Source organism: Microtus ochrogaster, unplaced genomic scaffold (genome assembly GCF_000317375.1).
Source record: "Microtus ochrogaster isolate Prairie Vole_2 unplaced genomic scaffold, MicOch1.0 UNK2, whole genome shotgun sequence".
Taxonomy (NCBI): Eukaryota; Metazoa; Chordata; class Mammalia; order Rodentia; family Cricetidae; genus Microtus; species Microtus ochrogaster.
In genome coordinates, this window is record NW_004949100.1 from 25,705,237 (window position 1) to 25,730,715 (window position 25,479).

The 25,479-nt window shown below is 41.3% G+C and overlaps 1 protein-coding gene across 1 annotated transcript in view; it reads left to right on the plus strand.

The window, feature by feature from the left end:
* Positions 1–2,809: 2,809 nt before the first annotated feature.
* Vps41 (VPS41, HOPS complex subunit) overlaps positions 2,810–25,479 on the plus strand; it is a 131,821-nt gene continuing 109,151 nt past the window's right edge. The window contains exons 1-3 of the mRNA XM_005365457.2: positions 2,810–2,861; positions 10,911–10,949; positions 24,453–24,557. Of these exons, the coding sequence (XP_005365514.1) occupies positions 2,841–2,861; positions 10,911–10,949; positions 24,453–24,557 (165 nt within the window). The 5' untranslated portion in view covers positions 2,810–2,840. The remainder of the gene's footprint in view (positions 2,862–10,910; positions 10,950–24,452; positions 24,558–25,479) is intronic.

Here is a 25,479-nt window from a genome sequence, read left to right on the forward strand (position 1 = left end):
CTGTCTCTCTCTCCTTCTCGGTGTCTGTGTGTGTCAGAAGTCATATGGAGTTAAGAAGAATGTCAGCCTAGAAGGAAAGTATTATGAAATCATCAGAAATTGAGGGTTTGATATGGTGATGCAATGTCTTTAATCCCAGCACTTGGGAGGCTGTGAGTTGTGAGTTCAAGAGCATCCTGGTCTACATAAGCAAGATCTAAGCCAGCCAGGGTTGTATCGTGAGACTTGGTCTCAAAACAAAACAACCAACCAACCAAACAAACAAACAAACAAAAAAACCCCAAAACTTAAACAAATACAAAAATCCTCAAAATCTGAAGTAGATCACACAGTTGTTGGTTTTCCAGAACAAGAACAAAACCTTGTTTGGGAATTCAGTGTTGATTTTCCTAGCAGTTAATCCCTCCTTTTCAGCATGACTGATTCTCACCAAAACCAAAATGAACAGAACAAGGAGAAAACCATGACAACAGTCCGGCATTCTCCTCCCTCTTTCCTGTATGTGTTTGATAGAAACAGGATTCTGCTGGGCAGAAGAGGATGCACTCTCACCAGTTTCTCTGGATGCAGCTCACAGCAGGAAAAGGGAAAATGGCTTGTGAAGCAAATCGGAGGAGCCAAAGATCTAGGCTTCTTTCTATTTTCCATAGGAATGGGCTTCCTCTGCGTCTACTGTGTGGAAGGCTTGTTGCAGAGCCCTGACCTCTAATTCCAACAATACCCATCTTCGGAAGACCATCTGTGTCTGCTTGCAAAGGATCCTCACAATTGGATTTGGATTTTTTTTTTTTTTTTGGTTTTTTCGAGACAGGGTTTCTCTGTGGTTTTGGAGCCTGTCCTGGAACTAGCTCTTGTAGACCAGGCTGGTCTCGAACTCACAGAGATCCGCCTTCCTCTGCCTCCCGAGTGCTGGCTGCTGACATTCTGTCATAGGAAGGAGCAGGGAGGTCACTGGACCCTCACCTGAGTGTGCAGCTACTCCTTCCAGTCAGAATGATGCCAGTCTGTCCTAATTGCACGTGACCTCATAGTTTCTTGGAGAGACTGAAGTACATCAGCTGGGGGAAAACAAGGAGAAGGGGGCTTCATCTGTTGTTATGGTTATGCCTTCATCCTTGCAGGGTAGACACTTTTCAGTGAAGCTGCTTTGGGGTCACTTGTGCACCTGACAAGAGCTCCTTACCCATGCTCTGTAAGTAAGCTCAATAAAGTTATTTGTTTCCGAGGGGGAACTATGGTGTGCCAGAAGTTTGTGTTGTCATTGGGACCTTAAAGGAAAGAGATAGAGTACCAGGGAGAAAATTCTTACAAGGTTTTTCTGTGGCTTGAAATCCATCATGAGTGCTGTTTGGGCCTGAGCTGCTTAACAAGAAACTATCTTAGATTAGACATTACCTTGGGTGTTTGCCTATAGGTATTTAAATGAGCCAAGTAAAGAGCTGGCTGGAAGTGGGACCCCCAGCAAGGATTGGAGTCAGTTTAGGCTCTTGAGGGAGATCCAAGGGTCTGAGAGATGACATCATCATGGCTTCCAGGTTACTGAGGAAAATGGGTTGAGAAAGCAACACTAAGGGACTAGGGGAAAGACATAGCACTGAGTATATGACTTTCTGCTAGGTCAGAGTCAGTATGTGCCATAAGGAACAAAAAGGACACTGGGGCCAGGCGGTGGTGGCGCATGCCTTTAATCCCAGCACTCGGGAGGCAGAGGCAGGCGGATCTCTGTGAGTTTGAGACCAGCTTGGTCTACAAGAGCTAGTTCCAGGACAGGCTCCAAAACCACAGAGAAACCCTGTCTCGAACCCCCCCCCCCCCAAAAAAAAGGACCACCTGCTGCCAATTGTGCTACCTCTGTGATCTGCCAGCTGTTTAAGACACTGTAAAGAGACAATGGCTGTCTTTGGACAGATGATTAGATTCCCAGAGAATAGAAAAGATAGTTGATTTTGCTCAGAAACATTAGGTAGCGTCAAGTTTTCTAAATAATGTTTTTCAGATTTTACAAATGACAAGCTGATATTTTATCTTGAAGACAGTCGATGCAAGTTTAGCAAATAATTAAACAATAGGGATTTTAAAAATTCAATATTTATATGTCAATTGCTATTGCATCTCTTCCAGGGGTTCAGAGTTTGGTTCCCGATACCTGCATAGCAGCTCTCAAGATATCTCTAATTTCAGGGACTCTGGTAAACTCTTCTGGCCTATGAGGACACGAAGCTCTCAAGTGTGCACAGACATATAGACAGGCAAGATATTTGTACATAAAAATTAAGTTAAAAAAGACATCAGTTTAATGTACCAAGAACCTAATCTTTGTTAAATTATAAATTATTTTCTGATTCAGCACTGCAGACATTCTTCTGTAGTTACTATCCTTTTAAAAAGGGAATGGGCGGGCACAGCGACAGTATTAGCCGGAAGAACATTTGACATGGTAGTCTTGGGCATCGGGCAGTGACGAATTCTAAATAGAGGCTTCTTATGTAAGACTAGTGAGATCCCTGAGGTGCTTTGCTCTTCCCTGTTAATGAGGGTAAATGTAGGGATTGTTGAGAGTACTAAATGAGATAATTCATAATTTTAAGGTAAACCAGGCTTGGAATAGAAAGCCCTTAATAGATACGGCAATAAAAAATAGAACGTATACCAACAACAAAACAAAATCTACCATTAACTATATATACATGGATTCTCTTAAACAGAACTCTGTTGAGAAATAATGAGAGTTGGATAAGGAACCGGATTGATTTGGGGAAAAACTACATTTCCCAGTAGGCTGTGGACAGGGGCTGTTTTCTCTTATTTCCGGGTATGTCATGTGACTTTCAGACTGCGCTATGGCGGAAGCAGAGGAGCAGGTAAACGCTGGCCGAGTTAGTTCTGGGCAGCAGGGACTTGGAGACACGAGTGAGGGGTTTTGGGGCGCAGAGGGCCAGAGACGAGGCGGGCGTGGCCGAGTAAGTTGGGGCGGCCCCTCCTCTCGGATGTAGAACCATGCACACCCCGCCATCCGAGCCGGCCTAGCCTCGGTTTAGCCCTTCTGCTTTAAATTACGTGAAATTCTTTTGAAGAAGGCAAGTCGTGTGTGCTGTGCAGTGCTTAGGGGATTATCCCTGTTGCTGGCGATACTTAGATAGCAACGTACATCCTGCAGCTCGGAAGGTAGCACTGAGGTGTTGAGTAGAAATTACTGCCCTGTTTTCATACAGCCTCTCTGATAGCAGTACATTAGGGCAAAGAAAAAAACTGAACGAAACTGACAGAATCGAAGACTTTAAGGCCAGACCTTGGAAGAGACCCTTTAAGTTTCCGTTTCTAGTGTCACTTCAGTTTGACATAAATAATATTTTCCCCATTTACATTAAATAGCCCGTCTACCATTTTCTGTGATGCTCCTTAGGAAGTGATGGCGATGAACTGCTTACTGCCGTAAGAGACACTGACTTGTAGTAGACTTTTTACCATTCACATCGTACTTATTTTATGTATGCCAAAAGTCAAGGACTTTGACTAGGAAGAATCTGCGTTTGGGATTGTGTTAGCAAGAGCCTCTTACCCATCATTTGTGCAAACTGTCTCTTGCACTGCAGCTCAAAGGGAAACAGGACTTGCTTTCACAGCAGGCCTTACTCAGTTTGACTACTGCGAGAGGGCTTTTCACATAGGGCATTTACATAGTTGTGGTTTGTAGAAAAGCAAAAGTCCAAGTTCGTTAAGTTCCTAGATTATATCCAGTGCGATCGAACGGAGTAGAGTACTCCTTATTTCCCCACTCTTGCAGAAGAGGAGTTTGACAAAGCTGTCTGATGTTAGAAATTAGAAAATCAGCTATATAATAAGATGCTTCCCATTTCTGCAGTGCTTCCAAGCTTAAAAAGTCCCTTTCCCAGGACAGTTGGTCCTTCCAAAAGAATTCTGTGAGGTAAATGTTTATTCTGGTTTAGAAGGCATATAATGCTTCCATGTCTCAAACCTTCTTATCCCAAACTGCGGTAAAACAGTGTGGGATGACTCAACAGGGCTATGCGAGCCACCCCCTTCCCACTGCTCTCTGACTTCATTTCCGACCACGATCTTCCCCTTCTGCCCTGGTCTCACAGTGCCTGTCCTATAGTTCTGCACACAAGCCAGGCCTGTTTCCACCCAGAGCCTTGGCTCACTGGCTCTTTTGAGGACTTCTGCTGTCTACAGCACTTTCTCCCTTATTTTCCTCATGCGTCTGTGGAATTTTGCTTTCCAATTGAGAGTTCCTGCTCATTCTTGGATATTATTCTGTGTAATACTCATGTCTTAAAATTTTTATTTTTCTTGTGTATTTTCACTTTTGCATGCCACATGGTAAGAATATATTCACTACTGATGACCAATATTGGGATATTGCTTTGATACTTAGTATATTAAATTATTGGATTTTACAGTTAAATGGATTGAAGTTTATTTTTAATTTTCTTATGCTTATATCTATAATATTTTAGTTTCATGTCTCCAAAGGTCACATTTTTTTTCACTAGATCACTCTGCTTTTTAAAGTATGCCAAAGAACTTAAATCTAAATATAATATATTCACGCACACGCACATGATCTTTGTGAAGTAAAATTAGCCCTTATCATCTTGATGCTTGATGGTTTTCCTTGTAGCCCTTATTCCTCCTGTGGTGTTAAACAGCCAATGTACTATTGGAAAAAGCATTTCTTCCCAACTGTATCAATGTAGCTTTAAGAAAGACCAGTAGTCTATTGTCTTTTAATGATTTCATAAAAAATTACGATTCCTTAAAAGAAAATAAATAAATAATTGTACTCATATTATTAGTCCTTTGAAGATTAAACAAGAGCAGATTTTTCTTATTTTCTGGATTGGTACATTTTGCACTTACAGTGCAAAATTAAGCCACTATAATCTGATAGTAGGCCTTTGTAAACAGGTTTTTGGTGGCAAAGTACACAAACATCAAATAAGTAAATGTGCTCATATTTTGCCACCTTGAATATTTTTGGAAATGATGGCATCCCTTTTTCTTCCTCCTGAGTACTTTAGGAGTTGACATGTATGTTAAGCGAACTACAATACAAATCACAGAGGGAGGCAAAGCGTATTCTTGGTTCCTGTCTTGCAAATGTAAGCATCCTTCCTAGATGAATAGCACAAGAGTAAGCCCACTGACTTATCTTACCTGTGTGTGGTGTTATTTGATGATTGTCTCCCCTTTAATTTTATGACGAGCCGAAAGGGTGACGTCTGTACTGAGTTTACATACTATAAGAAAACCCACAGTTTAAAGCTAAAATCACTGCTTAAGTATGGGTAAACAGATGTCTTTAAGTCATGATGGAAGCCTTGATTTTGCTGAATATAGAAAAAAGTACTTTGTAAAAAGTAACATTTGTGTTTTATAGTTCATAGAAGCTAATAGCCACAGTTCTGCCTGGAATTCTTGTAACCAGCATTTTTGCTTAGTTCTGGAACGATTTATAGGTGGCTTTCATAGTCACAGATGCCCAACAGTGTTTGTCTCGACCTCTCATGAATAACACTCTGCTTGAAGTCTGGTGGGTGTATTTGTCTCCTGCAGATTGCTGAGTCCTCAGAACGAGGGCTATAGCTTCTTCATGTCTGTATCTCCCCAAGAGCTAGTGGTTTCCAAACCCTAAGTGAGGAAATGAATCTAGTAGGAGGAGAACACTTATAATTGTCATGTTGTAAATTCTGTTCAGTAGAGTGTGGGAAACCGTTGTGTCATATTTAACATGTTGGGAGGTTACTAATTCAGGTGTAATATGGACCACATTCTCCACATTTCTTCCTCTTAACCTTCCCTCACTTTCATCCTCCCCACTCAACCACAAAATTAGCCATCAGTTTTTTGGCTGTTGGAGAGAGTTTTGATTTTGATTTTTGCTACTGCGTCTTAGAAATTAGGGGAGTTCCATCTTCATTTCGGCTATTAGATGGTGCAGTCTCTGCTTATGAATATCTCTGTGCATAAAAAAATAAAAGTCAGGTTTGTATATACTTCAGTGCCTCCATTTCCTTGCCTGTTAATTTATTCTTTAAGTCTTGTTAGGAAATAAATTTATTAAAATGGTGAGGGTGAAATAGTTAACTTATAAATAACACAAAGATTACTTGTCCAGATCAGGCTTGGCCAGGGCAACCAAGTTTGGGCTATTCAGGATAGTGTATATTTGGATATAGCTAGTGCTTTTCACATTTACATCTTAGGGTGGTACCCGGAACTTAGGGTTCACGATAGTGAAGGTCATGTTGAAGCAGTAGGACATCTTCCCTACTGAGTCCCAGAGACAATACTTGAAGCTGGAAAACTATAAGGATCTTTGTAGAGCTGAGCCAGGGCTAGAAGGAGGGAATACCCTAAGGAAAATCTCATTGGGGATCGCTACCTCAAGGCAGGTGTCCATGACCTAAGTGAGGCTGGAAGTGATGTTGAGGGGTACAGCATCCTCCATCCTGGCATTGCTGCACAGCTCCAACTGAAATTAGGCAGAAATACTGATACTGTGGAGGTGTAATGTGATTTTTATGAAGTTGGAAATTCAGATTTTTCTGAAAAACCTCATCTAGGTATAACAACACATTTGTAGGTCACACCTAAATCCTGCCTGTCATTTTGCTGTTTCTAGCCTGGAGACACCAGCGTGTGGTTCTCAGTTGTAGCTTACTTTGTATGGATAGAGGGGCTTAGACTTGTGGAGGGGCTAGAGAGAATAGAAGTCTCCTGGTGTCAGAAATCACTCTTTATCTGCCTTGCTGGGGAGTCACATCTGGTCTAGTCGGCCTGGGAGACCAGTGCTGGTTCTTTGAGGATGGCAGTTATCAGTCTGATCTGTGCTTTGGGCAGCTGATGAGTATCTCAGGTCCAACACACATCTTAGGGGAAGTTCTTCAGATAGATGATTGGTGTTCGAGTGATTGCTTTGGGAAAGAAAGGTAAATTACTGAATTAATTGTTAAGCTTGCTGCCTAGAATTTGAGTGACTGAACATTTATTTATATCAGTGCATATCTTCTAGTCTAACACCTTTACCCCGCCGAAACAGCATTGAGTTTTTTTAAATTAATTAATTAATTAATTTATTAATTTATTTTTTGGTTTTTCGAGACAGGGTTTTTCTGTGGTTTTGGAGCCTATCCTGGAACTAGCTCTTGTAGACCAGGCTGGTCTCGAACTCACAGAGATCCGCCTGCCTCTGCCTCCCGAATGCTGGGATTAAAGGCGTGCGCCACCACTGCCCGGCAGCATTGAGTTTTTAGTTGGACATGAAGTTCATCAATTCAGTAATTTTTAAGTATGTGATTCAGTTAGATTAAGTATATTTAAGTTGCTGTGCGGCCATCACCGCCATACCTCGTGCTGGAGTTATTTTTACACACTGAGACCTTACCTACTAATAACTCCCTATCCCCACATTGCTCTGATAGTCTCTATTTTACTTCATTATATACATAAAATCATATATTAGTTGTGGATTGTTGGTGAGTTTGACTTATATTACACAGGAACAACACCATTTAGCTTATGTTTTCTTGATGCAAATATGAGATTTCTTGAGGCTAAAAATGTTGAAAACCATGCAGTCTTCAATGGCAACCTCGCTCACGGTTTAGTATTGTTTCTTGAGTTTTCATTCTTTTGCCTTTCTGTTTACTTATTTGTCTGTAGAACTATTAAGTAGTAGGATTGGTCAAAGAAACTGTTAAGCACCCATACTGGGCTCATACCCGAGGTCTGTCATACATTGCTGTCATAACATGGATGGGAGTGTAGATGTGTCGAGGCCAGACCTCTGGTCAGGTAGCCTGTGCTAATGCGGACGGTGGGTCTTACAGGGCCCTGAAATACGTTCTCAGCTGGTGCAAAACTCTCTTGCATTATTTCTGGTGTGGAACAAGTATGACATTGAATTGTGAGGTCTGGACTACTTCTATTGATGATTTATGTTGTTTTCATGAAGCACGTGAGCCTCCCCCATTTACCAAATATGTATACTTGAGTGGATGCCACATTAAAAAATATTCTGATTTTTAATGTAATTTTCTGGAAGAGTAGCCATGTATGTTTTCAACACTCTGAATGTGGGAAATCGGAATCTAGACACAGCAATGACAACATTGCTTTGCTAGTGCTATTTAATATTCAGGGAACTCAGATCAGAGATATTTTGGAAACCATTAAATTCAAACTCTGTACTTCATTATTCTGTCCTAAGGGGTTAGAAATATTCAAATGTTGTATTATAGATATACAGATGGTAAAACATTTAGTATTAAGAGTGGACTATGATAGTCAGTAACAAAGTCAGACTAGTAAGTATAAAAATGTATAAAAACCAGTTTCTACTGTGTGTCTGAGGTAAACAGTATGATGTTATGAGATGTGTGTGTGTGTGTGTGTGTGTGTGTGTGTGTGTGTGTGTGTGTATGTATGAGGATCCTCATTCCTTCCCAGAATTGTCCATTTTCCCACAACTAATCTGCTCTTTGGAAAAAAATCCTTACAATTCATTGAATATATCCATAGCAGCTGTGGCTTTTATTTTGTACCTGAGCTCTTTAGAATACTTATTCCCGCATATCTGCTGCTTTGTGTGCGGTGACCTGTATTAAGCCATTTCCACACACCCCCGAGGTTAATAGCTCCTTCTTTATTATGTTTGCCCATTTGACATTTTCCCCTTTCTATGGCACAGATAAGGAGATAATGCAACAACAGCCCCTTCGCCGCCCTCCTCATCCCTGTCCTTCTGGGAAAAGCTATTCTACAGTTATCTGAAGTGATCGAGTGGCTTTGATTAGCATTTCCGCAATTAGAGAGTTTGAGCACCTTTGAATGAACCAGTGTCCATTTTGAATGTCTTCTTTGGAGAAGTGTTTATTTAGGACCTGGTTTTAATTAGGGTCTATGTTTTCTTGCTGTTGAGTTGTGTGGATTCTCTGCAGGGGTGAGAGGCTAGCCCTTTGTGCAATATACGGCTGACAATTTTTTTTTCTGCAGCCCATACGCTGTCTTTATGTATTATTTGCTTTGCTATGCAGAAGGTTTTTTAGTTTGATGCAGTGGCATTTATTTATTTCCGCATCTGTAGCCTTCGATTTTTGTGAGATAGCCAAGAAACCAATGCCAAGGCTAATGTCAGGTAAGGCTTCTGTATGGAGCTTCAGGATATTATAGCCTACCTTTGGGCGTTTTGTCCATTTTGAGTTGCTTTCATTCTTATAAATGTAGAGACCTACTTCTTTCAGCATCATTATAAACGATGAGCCTTTCCCACTGTGTTTTCTTAGGACGCCTGTGGGAAATTAGCTAGTGCTGCTTATTGGACTATTTCTGGCCTCTGTTCTGTTGGAATAGCGACTTAACTTTAAAAGTGGAATGTTCAGAAGAGATAGATTAAGATGCAAAGAGGACTAAAACCAAGAAATGGATGGCGAGTGCAGAGGAGAAATGGGTTAGAAGGGTCGGTGGGATGCTTCCTGTTAACTGTGTAGACAACTGTCAAATGGTAGGAAAGCTGGATTCTCTTTTCTTTTCTTTTTGGTGTGTGTGTGTGCGTGGCATGCAGATGTAAGACCATCCAGTTGTTTTGGAGGTTTGCAGCTTTAAACTATTGAGAGTTCTGAGATTCTGAGTCCCATTAAGTCAAACGAACTGCACGTTAAGACTGAAACTTCCTCTAGAAGTTACCTGTTTCCTCCCAAGCTTTTATTGTTTTGTGACTTATAAAATAAAGCTGCTTTTCAGCACTAGATTTACATTTGTCTTGCTATCCGTGTTGAATTGAATAAAATGTGCATCTGGCTTTCTTTAAAATGTTCTTTTTTTTTCCTTAAAAATACGTTATATCTGGGATGTTCTTATCACACTTTTTTGGTTCGCTTTGTTTGTTTGCCTCATGGATTCTAAAATGCTTACATTTGGTGTCAGCATATTAGCTGTAACTTTTTATTGCTATTGATATCTATAAGTACGTTAAGTAAATCTTCATTTTGCTGACCTCTTTGAGGATGCGTGGCATCAGCAGATTCTCTCTTTCGGTGGACAGGTGAGAGATTAGCGGGATCAAGTCCATTTTTTCCCTTTTTGCTTTGTTTCCTCCCGAGCAGCAAGATTCATTGTGCAGCAAGAAGGGAGCTGTGCTAAGTGGAGGAATTTGTCTTAGAGGTACTGGTTTATTAAAGGGCTTATACCATGTGTGATGAGTACCTCTGTGGGAAGATTCTTTTTACGAGAACTGTTCTAGGCTTGGGGATGTAGCTTAGCTGTAGAGTGCTTGCCTAGCCTACCCAGAGCCTTGAGTTCAGTCCCCAGCATGACAGAAAAAACAAGCATGGTGTCACGTGCCTGTAATCCCAGTTTGTCGGCTGTGGAGAAAGGAGAATGGGAGGTTCAAGGTCATCATCAGCTTCGAGGTCAGCCAGGCTGCACAAATGAGTCTCAGTAAACAACCCCGCTCCCCCCCCCCCATGAATTTCCTTCCTAAAACTTTTAGCAAGACAGTAATTTTGACTCATCAACGAAAGAGATTTCAGTCTTAACAACTGGCTCATTTGATGTGGTTTCTTGTTCCCCTGTGTTATCAGCGAGGTTTTGCCAGGTGGATTTCCAGTATCTGAGTGTTTAGCTTTCACGTATCAAGTTCCTAGGGCAATTTGTTCAGAGTTTGAAAGAGGAAAACAGAGCTTGGTGCCCCATAATCCTATCCCCCTCCTCTGCCTGTCCCAGGCCAGCCATGGTGTGAAGTTATGGAAGGGGTGAGAGCTGAGCACGTGGCATTCACTAAAATGTCGTTGCAAATGACTTTTCTTGCAAAGCAAGCGGGTACGGTGATTCTTGTCCACTGCAAATTGTTTTCATTCTTCTGACCCCTCTCTCCTCTGTGCTTGCAGGAAACTGGGTCTCTTGAGGAGTCTACAGATGAATCAGAGGTAAGATGGAGCCTGCACGTTTGTCACTTACCTCGGCGTTATCCTGAGTTTGTGGGCAATGAAGTCTGGCATTCCCAGGAGCTGAAAGATGAGCACTATAAAGCAGATACTTAAGAAATAGCATGCTGGTTGTCTTTAAAACATTAAATGAATTAGCTTAAACATATATAGGGGACCAAACAGCAGTGTTTCTCTTCATCTCCTGAGGCAAAGGTGATAACCACTCCACTATGGCTCTCGGTCTTTTCACCCACAGCTGTGCATGCTGGAGGACTGACATAGTCTTAGAAACTGGTGCCCATCTGCTAAAGCCTGCTGGTCTTCACAGTTTTTGCTGTGGTTTTACAATGTGTATTTTTTCTCCTGTGGTTTTGAAGATTCTGCCCAGCTCCTTCACGTTTGCTAGACAAGTGCCGTACTGCTGAGCTACACCCTCATTCCTGATATTTATTCATTTTCTTTCCATGAACATGAATGATCATATTATGCCTATCTCTGTTTCCTGAATCAATGAAATTGTAGCTCATTTCTTTAAAAGGGAAACTACCTGGGAGTTTTGTTAAAGATATTTACACAAGGGAAATAAAATTGTTCTTTTAATACTGTCACTGCTTTGAGAAACGCCTTTTCAAAGCTCTGTCAAGTTTTGAAAGAATTAGGCTGAGCATAATGCAAATTAATTAGAATCTAAATTGTGTGGATGGACTAATGGGCAATATGTTTTCTTTTAATATTTCATTTCTGGAAGGCAAATGAAAATGTATCTTGCTAATCTGTAAGAAATTTCTACCAGTGTGACTGTATTTGATAGTCTCTTCATCTTTTGTTGATATATATTGTATACTTGACATGGATTTTGCTTTTCCTGTGAAATGGTGGGTTTATACATACTTCTCCAGACACACCATATAGATGATGACAGTTTCTGGTCATAGCTCTTAACATTTCACTATAGGATTCTTAGTACCATGAAACTCCAGGTGCCTCTGTTAATGTCTGGTAGTGTATGGGAGAACAGTTCCCATTACCACTGTTACGTTTGGAAATCTTAGGCGAGAACCCTGACTTCTCGAATCGCTGGTGAATAAGGCAGTGCTTGAGCCCTGTCCTAGAACTTCTCTCTGACATGAAGAGGACGTCACTGGCCACTCAGATCAAATCTTTCCGGATCTCCTCTAGGTACTAATGGAGTGCCAGCGAGCGTGAGCAAAGCATAGAGCCAGCCTCCAGGATAACCCGAGAGCACGGGGGAATAACATACAGAATGTGCCAGGGGAGAGAAATACCTAGGAAGCCAGAAGATCTGCCAGGGCTGGGAGTTTTTTGGCAAGGGATTTAGTAGAAACCAAGGAATCTCAAGGATGGCACTTTTGAAAGACGGGGACCAGAGGTGGCGGTGCTGGACGGTGCTGCTTCTAAGCAAGAAGGGGGAGGCATTCTTTATAAATGTGGAGCTGAAGGGAAGCTTCAAAGTAGAAATTCAAAGTACTGAGTACTCAGGATCTGATCAGGGGACTTGACTTCCTCCTTCTGTGACAAAGGTGCCGCATGGTGAAAGAAAATACTCTGCAGTCCATCCACATAACTCAGCATCCTAGAAACACCATCTCTCTTGCCCCCAGGTCTTCTAGCTCCTCCTCAGGAGCTTCTGCTGTTGCTGTCCCAGGAATGTCAGGCTGTTTAAACATAAACTGGAGGCAGCATGCATCCAGAGCTCCTATAGATTGAAAGCAGAAAGTGAGACTTCAGATTACTTGGCGACAGAACTCTGTAACATGACTCTGTCATAGTTGGACAGGTCAGTGGCGTTACGATCAACTGTCCTAAACTGGAAATGCAAAATTCAGAAATAGAGATGGAGGGCCTGGGTGCGTGGTGGGGGGTGGTGAGTAGGGAATGAGAGCTGGCAAAATTTAGAAATAGAGATGGAGGGCCTGGGTGTGTGGTGGGGGGCGGCGAGTAGGGAATAAGAGCTGGCCGAAGTAATCAAAACCCGAGGGATCGCGCAGAACCTGTGAGTGAGAGAAATGGCTTCCAACTCCAGACTCTTGTCATCGTCTTGCCTTCCAGCTCTGTGCTTTCTGGGATGTTGCTTAGAAAACGATTCAGCTCTTGGGTTTGTAGCTTGGCTGTCCCTCATACTTTCTGTGACCTGGGAGTCATGTTCTGTAATGTTCTTTCTCTCAGTTCCTCATGTGACAAATGGGTCTATAGTGTATTTGCTTCATATGGTTGCTGTCAGGGTTAGAAAACGTCGATGTTTATCACCCAGCTTCTGTTGTGTGAACTTCCCATCGTCATTAGTGACTCTCAGCTTGTGTTACATCTTCACTTGAGTCACTCCTTTGCCAACTTGTGCTTCAGCCCGAGAGGTGGAGGCCTCTCCACTAGTTCTTTAGGAAGAGGGGTTTATCTTCCAGTTACTGGGTGAGGTAAGTTTGTGGACCAGCAAAGTACTCATATGTTGATGGGCAAGCTCAGGTTTCAGGCCACAGGCCAGCTTGGCAGAATTTTTCATGGGTTTCTTTCTTTCCTTTTCTTTTCTTTTTTTAGGGAGGGAGGAAACTTCAGTGAGTACTGAAAATTCTCACCCGTGTTTAATTTCCAACTGGTTAATATACCCCTGACCCCCAAACATAAGAGTAAAACAAAAGACTGCATTAACATGCAAATTGAAAGTCACAGGCTACAGTCCTCCGCTCCCCCTAGGCAAACCACTCTCCGAGTGAAATCCCAAGTCATTTCCATAAAGGGAACTGAACTTAGTTGGATCCTTAGACTTTTATTTTAGGTAGGAACCAACCACTTCCCTATTTCAGGAACACAAGGTCTGGCAACTAGCCACACCTGTTGATAGTATTGAAAGAGCAGAACTCTGATTTACATATAGATATATTTACATATCTATATCACTTCCCCAAGGTCTACCTCCTCCAACTCTTCCTGTGTCCCCTTTAACTCATTAAATTCATTACCTCTTCTTTAATTACTGTTGTTACATATATGATTGTTGTGTGTATGTAGAAATATATCCTACTGAGTCCATTCTTTTTAGCACTGCTCTATGTATATGTGTTTAAGGCTGATCACTTGGAATTAGACAGTGTACCAGAGAGCAAGATAGTTCCAAGCATGTGATAGTGGCACTTACAACTCTGGTCCTAACCAACAGCCATCCAATTCTACATAAGTCCTGTTTAGTAGGGTGGAATTCATGCCTGGTACAGTAAACCAAGCCAACTACTCATGTCTTGTGAAGTAAGTCATAAACTCTAGATGAGAACATACTATGTCTACTTTCAACTAGTATAATTACTAACTGCACTGTATAGGCCTGTCCTTATATCCTTATACACAGATAAGTGTAGTTCTCAGCCTTCAGCAAGCTCTTGCTTTAATAAATATCTGAGAAAGGAACACTGTCTTTTATTGTGTGTGATTTTTATTAATTTTGAAAAGTGAAACCAAACGAAAAGAGTTTGACAAGGCAGGGTTGATATAATTGGGAGTTACACTAGGTGACTAAGGACCAGAAATGAAATTTTATGAATTAAAATATTTGTTAAAAACAACACATTTCTTGAAAAACCAAAAACCAAACCAAACCAAAACCTTCAACATATTAGGTTTTTTTTTTTTTAAATCTTTTATTTTACTTATATTTTTTATGTATGAGTGCTCTGCATGTACACCTGCAGGCCAGAAGAGGGCACCGGATCTCATTACAGATGCTTGTGAGCCTCCATGTGGTTGCTGGAGTTGAACTCAGGACCTCTGGAAGAGCAGCCAGTGCTCTTAATCACTGAGGCGTCTCTGCAGCCCCCATTACGTCAGTTTTAAGAGGAGAACAAGGACAGAGAAGAGCATCATATGTGGGCTGAGACACTGGAGCCTGCTGTGTATGAGTGAAGGGTCTGTTAGCCTTGTAAGGACAGAGAAGAGCATCATATGTGGGCTGAGACACTGGGCCTGCTGTGTATGAGTGAAGGGTCTATTAGCCTTGTAAGGACAGAGAAGAGCATCATATGTGGGCTGAGACACTGGGCCTGCTGTGTATGAGTGAAGGGTCTATTAGCCTTGCCAGTTTATACAAGCAGCTGAATGGCTAAGTTTTTTTGTTTTTGTTTTTTTGTTGTTTTTTTCGATATTTTCTAAACATGGTGACTTTGATGCAGTTTAGTTTCTTCACAGTTCTGAGGCCTGTAAACATATTACCAGTCCAATAAGTTAAATATATTAAATTTTTAGTATTAAAAATTAAAATTAAAATGAATTGACAGCTGAAGCTATTCAAAATAATATGGAGAGTGAGAAATTAATCTTAAAATGAAATCAGCTTCTAGGAATTTCAGCCATATGGAGAGCTCCCTTTTAGTTTTGTTGAAGTGAAAACCAGTCATTGCAAGAAATAGGAGAAGTTATTTTTAAATCAGAAAATTCACCCCACAAAATCATTTATCTTACTTTGTAGACAGAGATTCTGAATCATTTATTGAAAATTAAATTGCTTTTTTTAACTCATTAATTTTAACACACAGGTTTTTATGATTTTAAAAAATGCTGCAAGATCCCTGATGGCAGTAGGCAGCAGAAATGCTGTAGGTCCCAAATGGTGGTAGCGGGCCATGTGGCGGCAGGCAGCGGGCTCTGGGAGCAGCCAGTCCCAGGCAGAGACGGCTGCTGGTCCCTGAGCAGTGGCTGGTCCCAGACAGGGAGACACATGGCTGGCGGGCAGAAAACAGAGACATGGATAGACATGACTTGCAGAGTGAGGTTGAATATTTATTCAGGTGGTTATGGGGGGGAAGGGGAAAGGGGAGGCAGAGAGAGAGAGAGAGAGAGAGAGAGAGAGAGAGGGAGGAGAAGAGGAGAGACAAAGTTTAGGTGGTACTCGTCATCAGTGGCATCGATATGCAATTAGCCATGCCTGTGAAGCATTAAGTCTCTGCTAAAACAGCTTTTACAAGGATTTAACATTTGTCCTTTTTCATATAACAGGGTACACATTTTAACATAACGTTTTTGAAAATTGAATTTATATGGCCTTTGCTTTCTATCTCTGTTGGAAGAGGAGCAACATTTATAGAAATTTATCTAAAATTCCAGTTTGCACTGCCTTCCCTCTGTTTCAAGCCTCCTCTTTCCCTCTTAGAGTAACACACCTTCCAGGGTTTCTATGACACCTGCAGTTGCTTTGGCTCCTTATCTCTGCTTTGGAGTGTGGAGATCTAATTGAGGATACCTTAAGGAAGCTGCTTGCTAAACTTGGGTCTTCTGCTTCTACAGACGTTTGTTTTGACTAGTCTTTATTGGGTACCCACAGTTTTGTTAGGTGAAGTTCAGAACAATGAAAAGGCATAAACTCTGCTTCTAAGGATCTTGTGATCACCAGAGGATATTGGGAAGAAAGGAAAAGAGGGTTATGTTGGCTTTAGTGGCGGAAATTGTCCACCCGAATGGCATAGCTTGAAGATTGGTGAGGTTATTCCATATGGCTGGGAGGAAATGAAAAGCTTATTTGCTTTTCTCATTTTCCTCCTCTTCTATATATTCTTATCGCTTTCCCAATATAAAATAAATGATGAGAGTTGATCCTGTTTATGGTATGTGGCGTAGGGCATGGGAACCTTCACCTTGTTTTTTTTTTCTCCTTGAATTGAACATGAAATTCTGGTACTACAGGGCAAAGGAGAGAGCAGGTTTATGAAGCCTGCCTGACTGGTGCATCTTAAGCAGTGCTCTTCAATTATTCCAGGCTCAACTTCTCTTCCCTTTCCTAGTTAGAGTATTTGAGTGAGGAGCAAGGCTCCAAAACGGGGATTTCAGTTCAGATGATGGAGTTTGAACGATACCAAACAGTGGAATTTATTTTTATTTTTATGGAAATAGCATTTATTTCTATAAGAAATGAAGTGCATGTTTGTTTTAGAGTATATTGGCCAGACAGCAGAGCAGTGATTCCCCCTCATGTGACATAGGTCAGGTTATCACCCCTGTCCATAGATGAAGAGTAGGAAGCTTGAGAAAGGTACTATTTGATGTGTATTCTGTTTTTTTTTCCTACCAAATACACTAAGTTTCTGGAGAGAAATTTGCATTGTGCAGGGTGTTTTATGATGTCTTTCACCTGACAAGCATTTGGAAAATGCTTCCTGGGGGTGATGTTAATGTCTTTAACTAAGTGGTGTTTGACTTGGGCACCATGGGCTTTTTGAGTGCTTTTGTTTTCTTGGACAGGCTTGTACATTGTACATTATCTCAAACCCACTCTGACCTCTGCAGAAGCTGGGAGCTGCCGGTAGTAACTTCTTGCCACATGTCCAAGTTATGGCTAAAGTGGCATCAGGCACTTACTGGGGAACAGAAGCCCCCTGATTGTGAGTAACTCGCCAATGTGTGTTTTATGCTTTAAGGGTAATGGTGTGGCAGGAGGGATGAGGGTGTGTGTGTGTGTGTGTGTGTGTGTGTGTGTGTATGGAGGGGAGTGACGGAGGGTGAGTACTGGACGAGAAGACTGGAATTGGAGGCCATTTTAGGGGTGACGTAGAGATCTAGTGCAGTGGAAACTCTGGGGCCTCGAGGTTGCCTTTGTGAAGACACTTAGGAATGGGAGATGCGGAGCCAGACAAGATCCTCATTGGAGGGCCTTGGACACCAACCCAGCCACAAAACCTACCTGCGGTTTGTTCTGCCTGCAAGATGTGCTGGAATAAAGGTGGCACAGAATTTGTGGGAATGGCCCACTAGTGACTGGTCCAACTTGAGACCCACACCATGAGAGGAAGCCCACACCTGACACTGTCTGGAGGGCCAGGAACCAGAGGCTGGACAGCTCAGAGACCCAGGACAAAACCAAGCATGCCTGACCAAAAAAGAAAAAAAAAAGCCAATGTAGTGAGTCCTAACTCAATTCTGCTGTACTCATAGACTGGTGCCTAGCTCAATTGTCATCAGAGAGGCTTCATTCAGCAGCTGGTGGAAACAGATCTTGACCCACAGCCAAACATTAGATCGAGCTCTGGGATTTCCATGGAAGAGGGGGAGAAAGGATTGTAGGAGACAGGGGTTAAGAACACCACAAAAACCCGGCCCACAGAATCAATTAACTAGGGCTCAGAGGGGCTCATGGAGACTGAACTGACTATCAGGAAGCCTGTATAGGACTGACCTAATTCCTCTGCATATATGTTATGATTGTGTAACTTAGTGTTCTTGTGGGACCCCTCTAACAGTGAGAGCAGGGACTGTCTCTGATTCTTTTGCCTGCTTTTGGAACCTTTTCCCTCCTACCAGATTGCCTCGTTTAGCTTGATATTGAGGGTATGCGCCGTGCCTTATTGTATATTGTTATGCTGTGTCCAGTTGACATCCCTGGGAGGTCTGCTCTTTTCTGAAGGGAAAAAGAGGAGGAGTGGATCTAGGGGATAGGAGAGGCAGGGGAGGGGGACTGGGAAGAGAGGCGGGAGGAGAGGCGGGTTGGGATATAATAGATGGGAGAACAATAAATGGCTAAATAAATAAATGGTGTGGCTTGGGCATTTATGTGTGGCCACTGGCAGTGGGACCAGGATCTAACCCTAATGCATGAACTGGCTTTGTGGAGCACATCTTTATGGAGAGATACCTTGCTCAGTCTAGGGAGTGGGATGGGGGTGTGGGGGTGGGCTTGGTCCTGCATCAACGAAGTGCTGGGTCAAACTTAGTTGACTTCCCAGGGGAGGCCTCACCACCGACTCTGTGGAGCAGAGGAGGGTTGGGGTGCGGGGAGGAAGAGAAGAGGGGAGTTGAGATTAGTATGCAATGAATGAATGAATGAATGAATGAATGAATGAACGAATAAATAGGGTGAAAAGCAAAGGCAAGAAGGGAGAAATATGACAAAAACCTAAAACAAAACGACCCGTGTAGGTATGAAGAATCTTGGTGACTTTTCTGTATGTTTAAAAGAGCAGGCCTGTGCCATCTGTAGTAATTTATCAGTTCCAACTTTTAGTGTTTTTTATGATTTTTTTCACATTAGCAATATTGCTTAAAGGATGAAAATGTAACATTATTAGCATCCATACAACAGTCAGCTGCTTGTCTGTCAGCAGCCTGTTGGAAAGGCATCTGGAAGCTGTGACCACAGTTGTTTTGTTACAGGTCGTTGTCTTCATGTCACTTTCCTAAGAAGTATGGTCACTGAGGCAGCTGTAATACCTTATATTATTGATGGAAATCAGAAATTACTCTTTCAGCTTCATTATGTAGTTTCCTTGACATATTTTGATACTTTAGAAGGAGCTTTGGAGTCATCTTTCTTTCAGATGTTCATCTTTTCATATAAATAAACTACTGCTTCTATAATAAAAGTATAGCACACAGTCATTAACAGCACAGCTTACCTTTTTAAAGAGATCTCATTCATTTCGTGCATTTGAGGGAGGGGCATTAGAGAGTGAGCCTAAGGCCTTAGCCCTTGACTAACTCTGTGCCTCACCTGCCCTGTCTTTTCATAAGTCCCTTTCCTCACCCTACATCTCCGCTACCCTTTCTGAAGGTGTTTCTTTTTGTTTGTTTTTGTTTTGTTTTGTTTTTTTGGGTTTTCAAGACAGGGTTTCTCTATAAAGAGCCCTTGCTATCCTGGAACTTGCTTCGTACACCAGACTGGCCTTGAACTTCTAGAGATTTGCCTGCCACCTCTGTTTCCTTAGTATTGGGATTAAAGGCATACTCTGTGTACTAAATTTGAAGGAGTCCTGTGTGCATGCACATTTATAGAGATCATAGTAAATGTGTATATTCATAATACGTGATTTCAATTTGTTTCTGAAGCTTTGGATATAATAATCTATGGAAGTAGTTAGATCTGTTCCTTTAAGTTATTTTTATGTGTTTGAGTTTCAAATTGTGTTTTGTTTGACATTGATTTCAATAATGCCTTTAAGAAATTCCTAATTTGTATGTTCTTTGTTTTCTTTAATAAATTATAATTGATCAGAAATATTAGCATATATCATGAATCCTCTATGAAGTAAAGTATTGGTAATAAGAGACAATTTAAAATACAAATATTCTGAAATTCAAATGTCCTGATATTGGATTTTGACAGTTATTTTTTATATATTGAACTTGTAAGAATGAGTACAATTTTGAGTATTCCAGTTTTCCTCAAGGTAATTAGAGTTCTAGACAGAATGTCCTAGAGGAAGCAAACCTTTGTTTTAGACTTTCATACCTATGGTTGATTATTGATTTGCTTTTTATTAACACTTGGTTTTTACTGTGGAAAGTTGAGCTGTATGAGAGCAGTTTTTTGTTTTTGTTTTTAAACACTGAGAAATTCTTTGAGGATGTTAGTGTCTCCCTATTGTATCCAGCTTTAAAACATTGGATATTTATTAAAAGGATTTGCCCCTAGTCAGATGTAGCTGATGACAGGAAACTAGGTGAAGCATTCATCTGATTAAATTTCCTAATGGTTTAGCTGCGGTGTCCTGGAAGGGGACTGGCATCTACCCAGAGCGGCAGGTTGCCGAGGAGTGATTGCCTGGAGACGTTTTTACAGCTGAATCTGGGCTTTGTGTGATATTTCACCTTTTTTCTTTTATTTTTTTTTAAATTTATTTATTAAAGATCTCCGTCTCTTCCCCGCCACCGCCTCCCATTTCCCTCCCCCTCCGCCAATCAGGTCCCCCTCCCTCCTCCGCTCAAAGAGCAGTCAGGGTTCCCTGCCCTGTGGGAAGTCCAAGGAACCCCCACCTCCATCCATTTCTAGTAAGGTGAGCATCCAAGCTGCCTAGGCTCCCACAAAGCCATTGCGTGCAGTAGGATCAGATAAGTCTACCTAATGTTAGTTTTGGTTTAGAAAGTTAAAGTTGAATTTAATAAAGAATAGTATTCAGAAATAAAAATTTAATTTCTGTATGAATAGGAGGACTAGAAAATTTCATGGTTGACACTTGGTGCATGTGAAACTGGGGACTGAAATGACGACCTGTGTATTCTAATCATGTGCTGAGCTATGTTCCAGTCCTTATTCCGTGTTTTTGTTTTGAGAGGGTCTTGCTAAGTGAGCACTGTTGGCCTTGAACTCAAGTGTAGTCCAGTGAGCCTCAAACTTGCAATTTCCCTGCCTCAGTTCCCAAGCAATTGGAATATAGGTCTGTACCACCAACCCTAGTTAACATTTTCCCTCTGTATGTGAAATTCAAATCTTTATTTGGACCATAACAGTGTTCATAATGCATTGTATAAAATGTATTAATGTGTGAAACAAAGGTATTAATAAAAATTAAAATGTAGAATACTTTAGCTAAACTCAAGTTTTTGTATACTGGAATTTTCAATATTGACAATGATGCTGGTGTTGGTGCACAAGGGCAGGTGAAGTGCCCTGGACTTCGCTGGGGTGGTCATCCTCCCGGGACACACTGACTAAAGGAAGGGCCGCGGAACAGCTTCTAACAGAGAAACCCTTCAGAGCTTATTTGTTGTTTCCTGAGGTGATTTTCTCCTCTTAAGTTCAAAACTTAGCAAAAGTGACCCTGAAATGACATTTATTCTCAGATAGTGCTCTAGAATTTCATAGAATGGTTCAAGGATTTGTCTTTAATTAAAAGTGCTATACACTTAGTACGAGTCTGTGTTTGTTGAGAAATTGATTCTTTTTGAAGGGAAGCTGCAAACTTTCCTTGTATTGGTAAATGTCACTCTATTCATATCTTCACTTAGCTGCAAGTCAGTATGTGTTCTGTTCCACCAGGTTGTCATAGTAACACAGTAACTGTCATCTCAACTCAGACTGTTGATGGTTTTATTTGTAGGTTTGTAGGATTATTAAAATTTAACAAAATTATTGATTTGCTTTTTATTAACACAGAGTTATTTACCATGAAAGTTCAAGCTGCACGTTTTTTTTTGTTTAATTTTTTTCCCCAAAATTAAAGTGAAACTAGATATTAAATCCTTGTGATTAAATTTTTTTTTATTTAAAATGTAATATAGAGTCTGCAATAGCAGAATAACCTCTGTGAATTGTAGTTTTGACTCATTTCCTATTTTCTTTCTTTTGACAAGGAGGCAAAGAAAAAAGGCTTAAAATTCACCTTTAGCTTGCTCTTAAGTAAACATAAAGGATACCTGTCAGAAAAGCATGAAATGGTACATAAAGTGCCTAATACTGAGTTTGCGTTTTATTTATGGTTTTTGAAACCTTGTGGGAATGCTTCACTGAACTGTGTTGTAAACGTATTTATTTTGGTATATTTATGTGAGTGAGATTACTTAGTTTTCACTTATAAATAAGGCAGGCAAGCCTTATTTACAGTAAGCTTCTCTAATGGTCCGTGGATGAGTGCTTTTATGCAAAATAGTTGGGAGGCTAGAATTAACTTTCTCATTGAGTGCACATTTGATGTCCACTTGAGCAACATGTGGCATCTTATTCTAAGGGCTGCTGTTGAGGATTCAATTTGTATTTAACACATTTCCCTTGGAACACAGCTCACCTGCATGACATCTAATGTTTCCTTTTGAGTGTCTCATTCTTCCTGGGAGATACAAAAGGGTTTATTGTTTTTATAATCTTTCCAGTTTATTTTTTCAAAGACTTTGTTAATTAGCTGTGTCATATATCAAAACAGATCAGTCTGGGGATATTATAGCTTCAGTGTGGGTTTATTATTTTGTGGTATCTTTTCCTCTTCCTATGGAATACTGTGCGTTATACTGTGTATTTTGTTGCTCTTAGTTCTCAGTCATGGAAAGTTAACATAACAGTATGTGTACAGACCCTGGTAGAATACTTTGTTACTCAAAAGCTGGTAGCTTGTATGATCTTGAGCTTAGGAATGTTCATTAGTGTTTATGAAATGTTTCTTTTAAACGTTTCATTAATATTCTTGTAATTGTATGATGCCCTCCCCACAGTCCTCACAGCCTCTTATTTATGTTCTTGTGTCCTCTCCTGCCACATTGAATCCTGACTGACCCATAAGATCAGTAGAATTTTGTAGATGTGAAGTGTGCAACCTTGGAGGCTAGGCCTAACAAAGCACAAGGCTTTATTTTGTTCGCTCTTGGATGCATTCCCAGTGGGAGAAGCTGCATGCTTTTGAGGTGTTCAGGCAGCCCAGGGAAAGCCTCATGAGTAAGGAAGTGAGTCTTCCCACCAAAGTCAACACTAACCTGCCAGCCGCTGTGTGAGCTGCTGTGGGGCCGATGCCTTCTTTTTTAGAGTTTCATTCATGAGCATAAAGAATTTACATCAAAAAAACAAGGACTTCTTGAATTTTGCATTTGGATGGAAATAGAAAACACTATCCTGAGTGAGGTAAGCCAGACCCAAAAAGAGGAACATGGGATGTACTCACTCATATTTGGTTTCTAGCCATAAATAAAGGACATTGAGCCTATAGTTAGTGATCCTGGAGAAGCTAAATAAGGAGAACCCAAAGAAAAACATATAGGCATCCTCCTGAATGTTGACCTTCATCAGGCGATGAAAGGAGATGGAGACCCGCGTTGGAGCACCGGACAGAAATCTCAAGGTCCAAGTCAGGAGCAGAAGGAGAGAGAGCGCGAGCAAGGAACTCAGGACCACATGGGGTGCACCCACACACGGAGACAATGGGGATGTTCTATTGGGAACTCACCAAGGCCAGCTGGCCTGGGTCTGAAAAGGCCTGGGATGAGGCTGGACTCGCTGAACATAGAGGACAATGGGGACTACTGAGAACTCAAGAACAATGGCAATGGGTCTCTGATCCTACTGCACGTAATGGCTTTGTGGGAGCCTAGGCAGCTTGGATGCTCACCTTACTAGAAATGGATGGAGGTGGGGGTTCCTTGGACTTCCCACAGGGCAGGGAACCCTGATTGCTCTTCGGGCTGAGGAGGGAGGGGGACCTGATTGGGGGAGGGGGAGGGAAATGGGAGGCGGTGGCGGGGAAGAGACGGAGATTTTTAATAAATAAATAAAAAAAAGAGCAAAAAAAAAAAGAATTTACATCATATCCCTCCTCATTCCCCACTCCAACTCCTTTCCCCATCCCTCTTTCAAATTCATGTCCTCGTCATATATGAAGCGATTGAGTCCATTTAGTGTTGTCCACAGTGCATGGGTGTAGGACTGACTTCCTGAGCCATCACAGCTCTTGGTTTGGGAACTTTGTCTTAAACTTACAAATGTAAAATTATAACTCTTTCAAATCACTATAGTGTTATAGTTATCTCCGATTTTTTGATTTGTAGTTATCATCATGACGATGGAGAATATCTTAGATACTATACCACATAGTAAGGTTGAACATACAGTTATTTACAATACAATAGTAGTTGAATTTATTCCTCCAGTGAAACCGTATATGTAGTTGGCAAAGAGAAACAGGAATCTTAACCTATTTCTATAGTTGTAGTCTTTAACACTGAATGAAGAAATTGTCTCTTGTTATCCGTAAGTACATTTTGAGTCATTCAGAACAAAGCCACAGTGACTACAGTGTTCCTCTGCTTTTCATGCAGGAAGAGAGCGAAGAGGAACCCAAACTGAAGTATGAAAGGCTTTCCAATGGGGTGACGGAGATTCTGCAGAAGGATGCAGCAAGCTGTATGACGGTTCATGACAAGGTAATGAGCACGCGAAGAGGATTGCACATGCCCAACATCTGTGTCCCTGCAATGGTAAAGGTCTCTCTGACATTCTGAGACTACTCTAGGTATTGGGTCAGACCCTCAGTCTATTCTTAAACAAAAGAATTGTTTATATTATAATAGTGGAGGCCATGATTTCCCCCTTGCTCTCTTCTTCCCTGTGAGCCTTGGACCATCCTCACCTCTGATGTGTCCTTTGCCTTACGTTTTGTTGTTTCCTTCTCCAGCTGGCGTTTGTGCTTCAGATTTTATTCACTCAGTGCTTTGATGATAATGTCTGCTCTTTTGCTTTTACCATAAACTCTCTCCTGTGAGTCTCCTGCCTTCTCTGACTGTCACGCCATGGCTGCTGAACTCTAGCTAACTCCTTGTTCTTCACAGATGAAGACTGATCTTGCAGTTCTTCAAACTCACTTGCTTCCATTGAGTTCACTTTTTTTTGTATTTTCTTATTAAAAAATTTACTTTTCATTTTACATACCAACCCCAGTTCCTCCTCCCTCCCCTTCTCCCAGCCCCTCACTTCCCCCCTAACCATCCCCCATCCACTCCTCAGAGGAACTTCTTTATGGTTGTCTTAGTCACCATAATCTATTGCGGTGAAGAGACACCATGACCAAGACAATTCTTTTTCTTTCTTTTTTTAGTATTTGTTAAGATTTAATTTTTTAATTTATTTTTTAAAAAAGAAAACAAACTATCTTTATTCATTACACATACCAATCCAAGTTCCCACTCTTTCCCTTTCTCCCATTTTCTCCACACATCCTCCCACCCCACCCCCATCCACTCCTCAGAGAGGGTAAGGCACATTGCTTTGAGAAGGTCCAAGGCCCTCCCTACTTTATCTAGGCTGAGCAAGGTATCCATCCAAAGAGAATTGATTTTCAAAAATCCA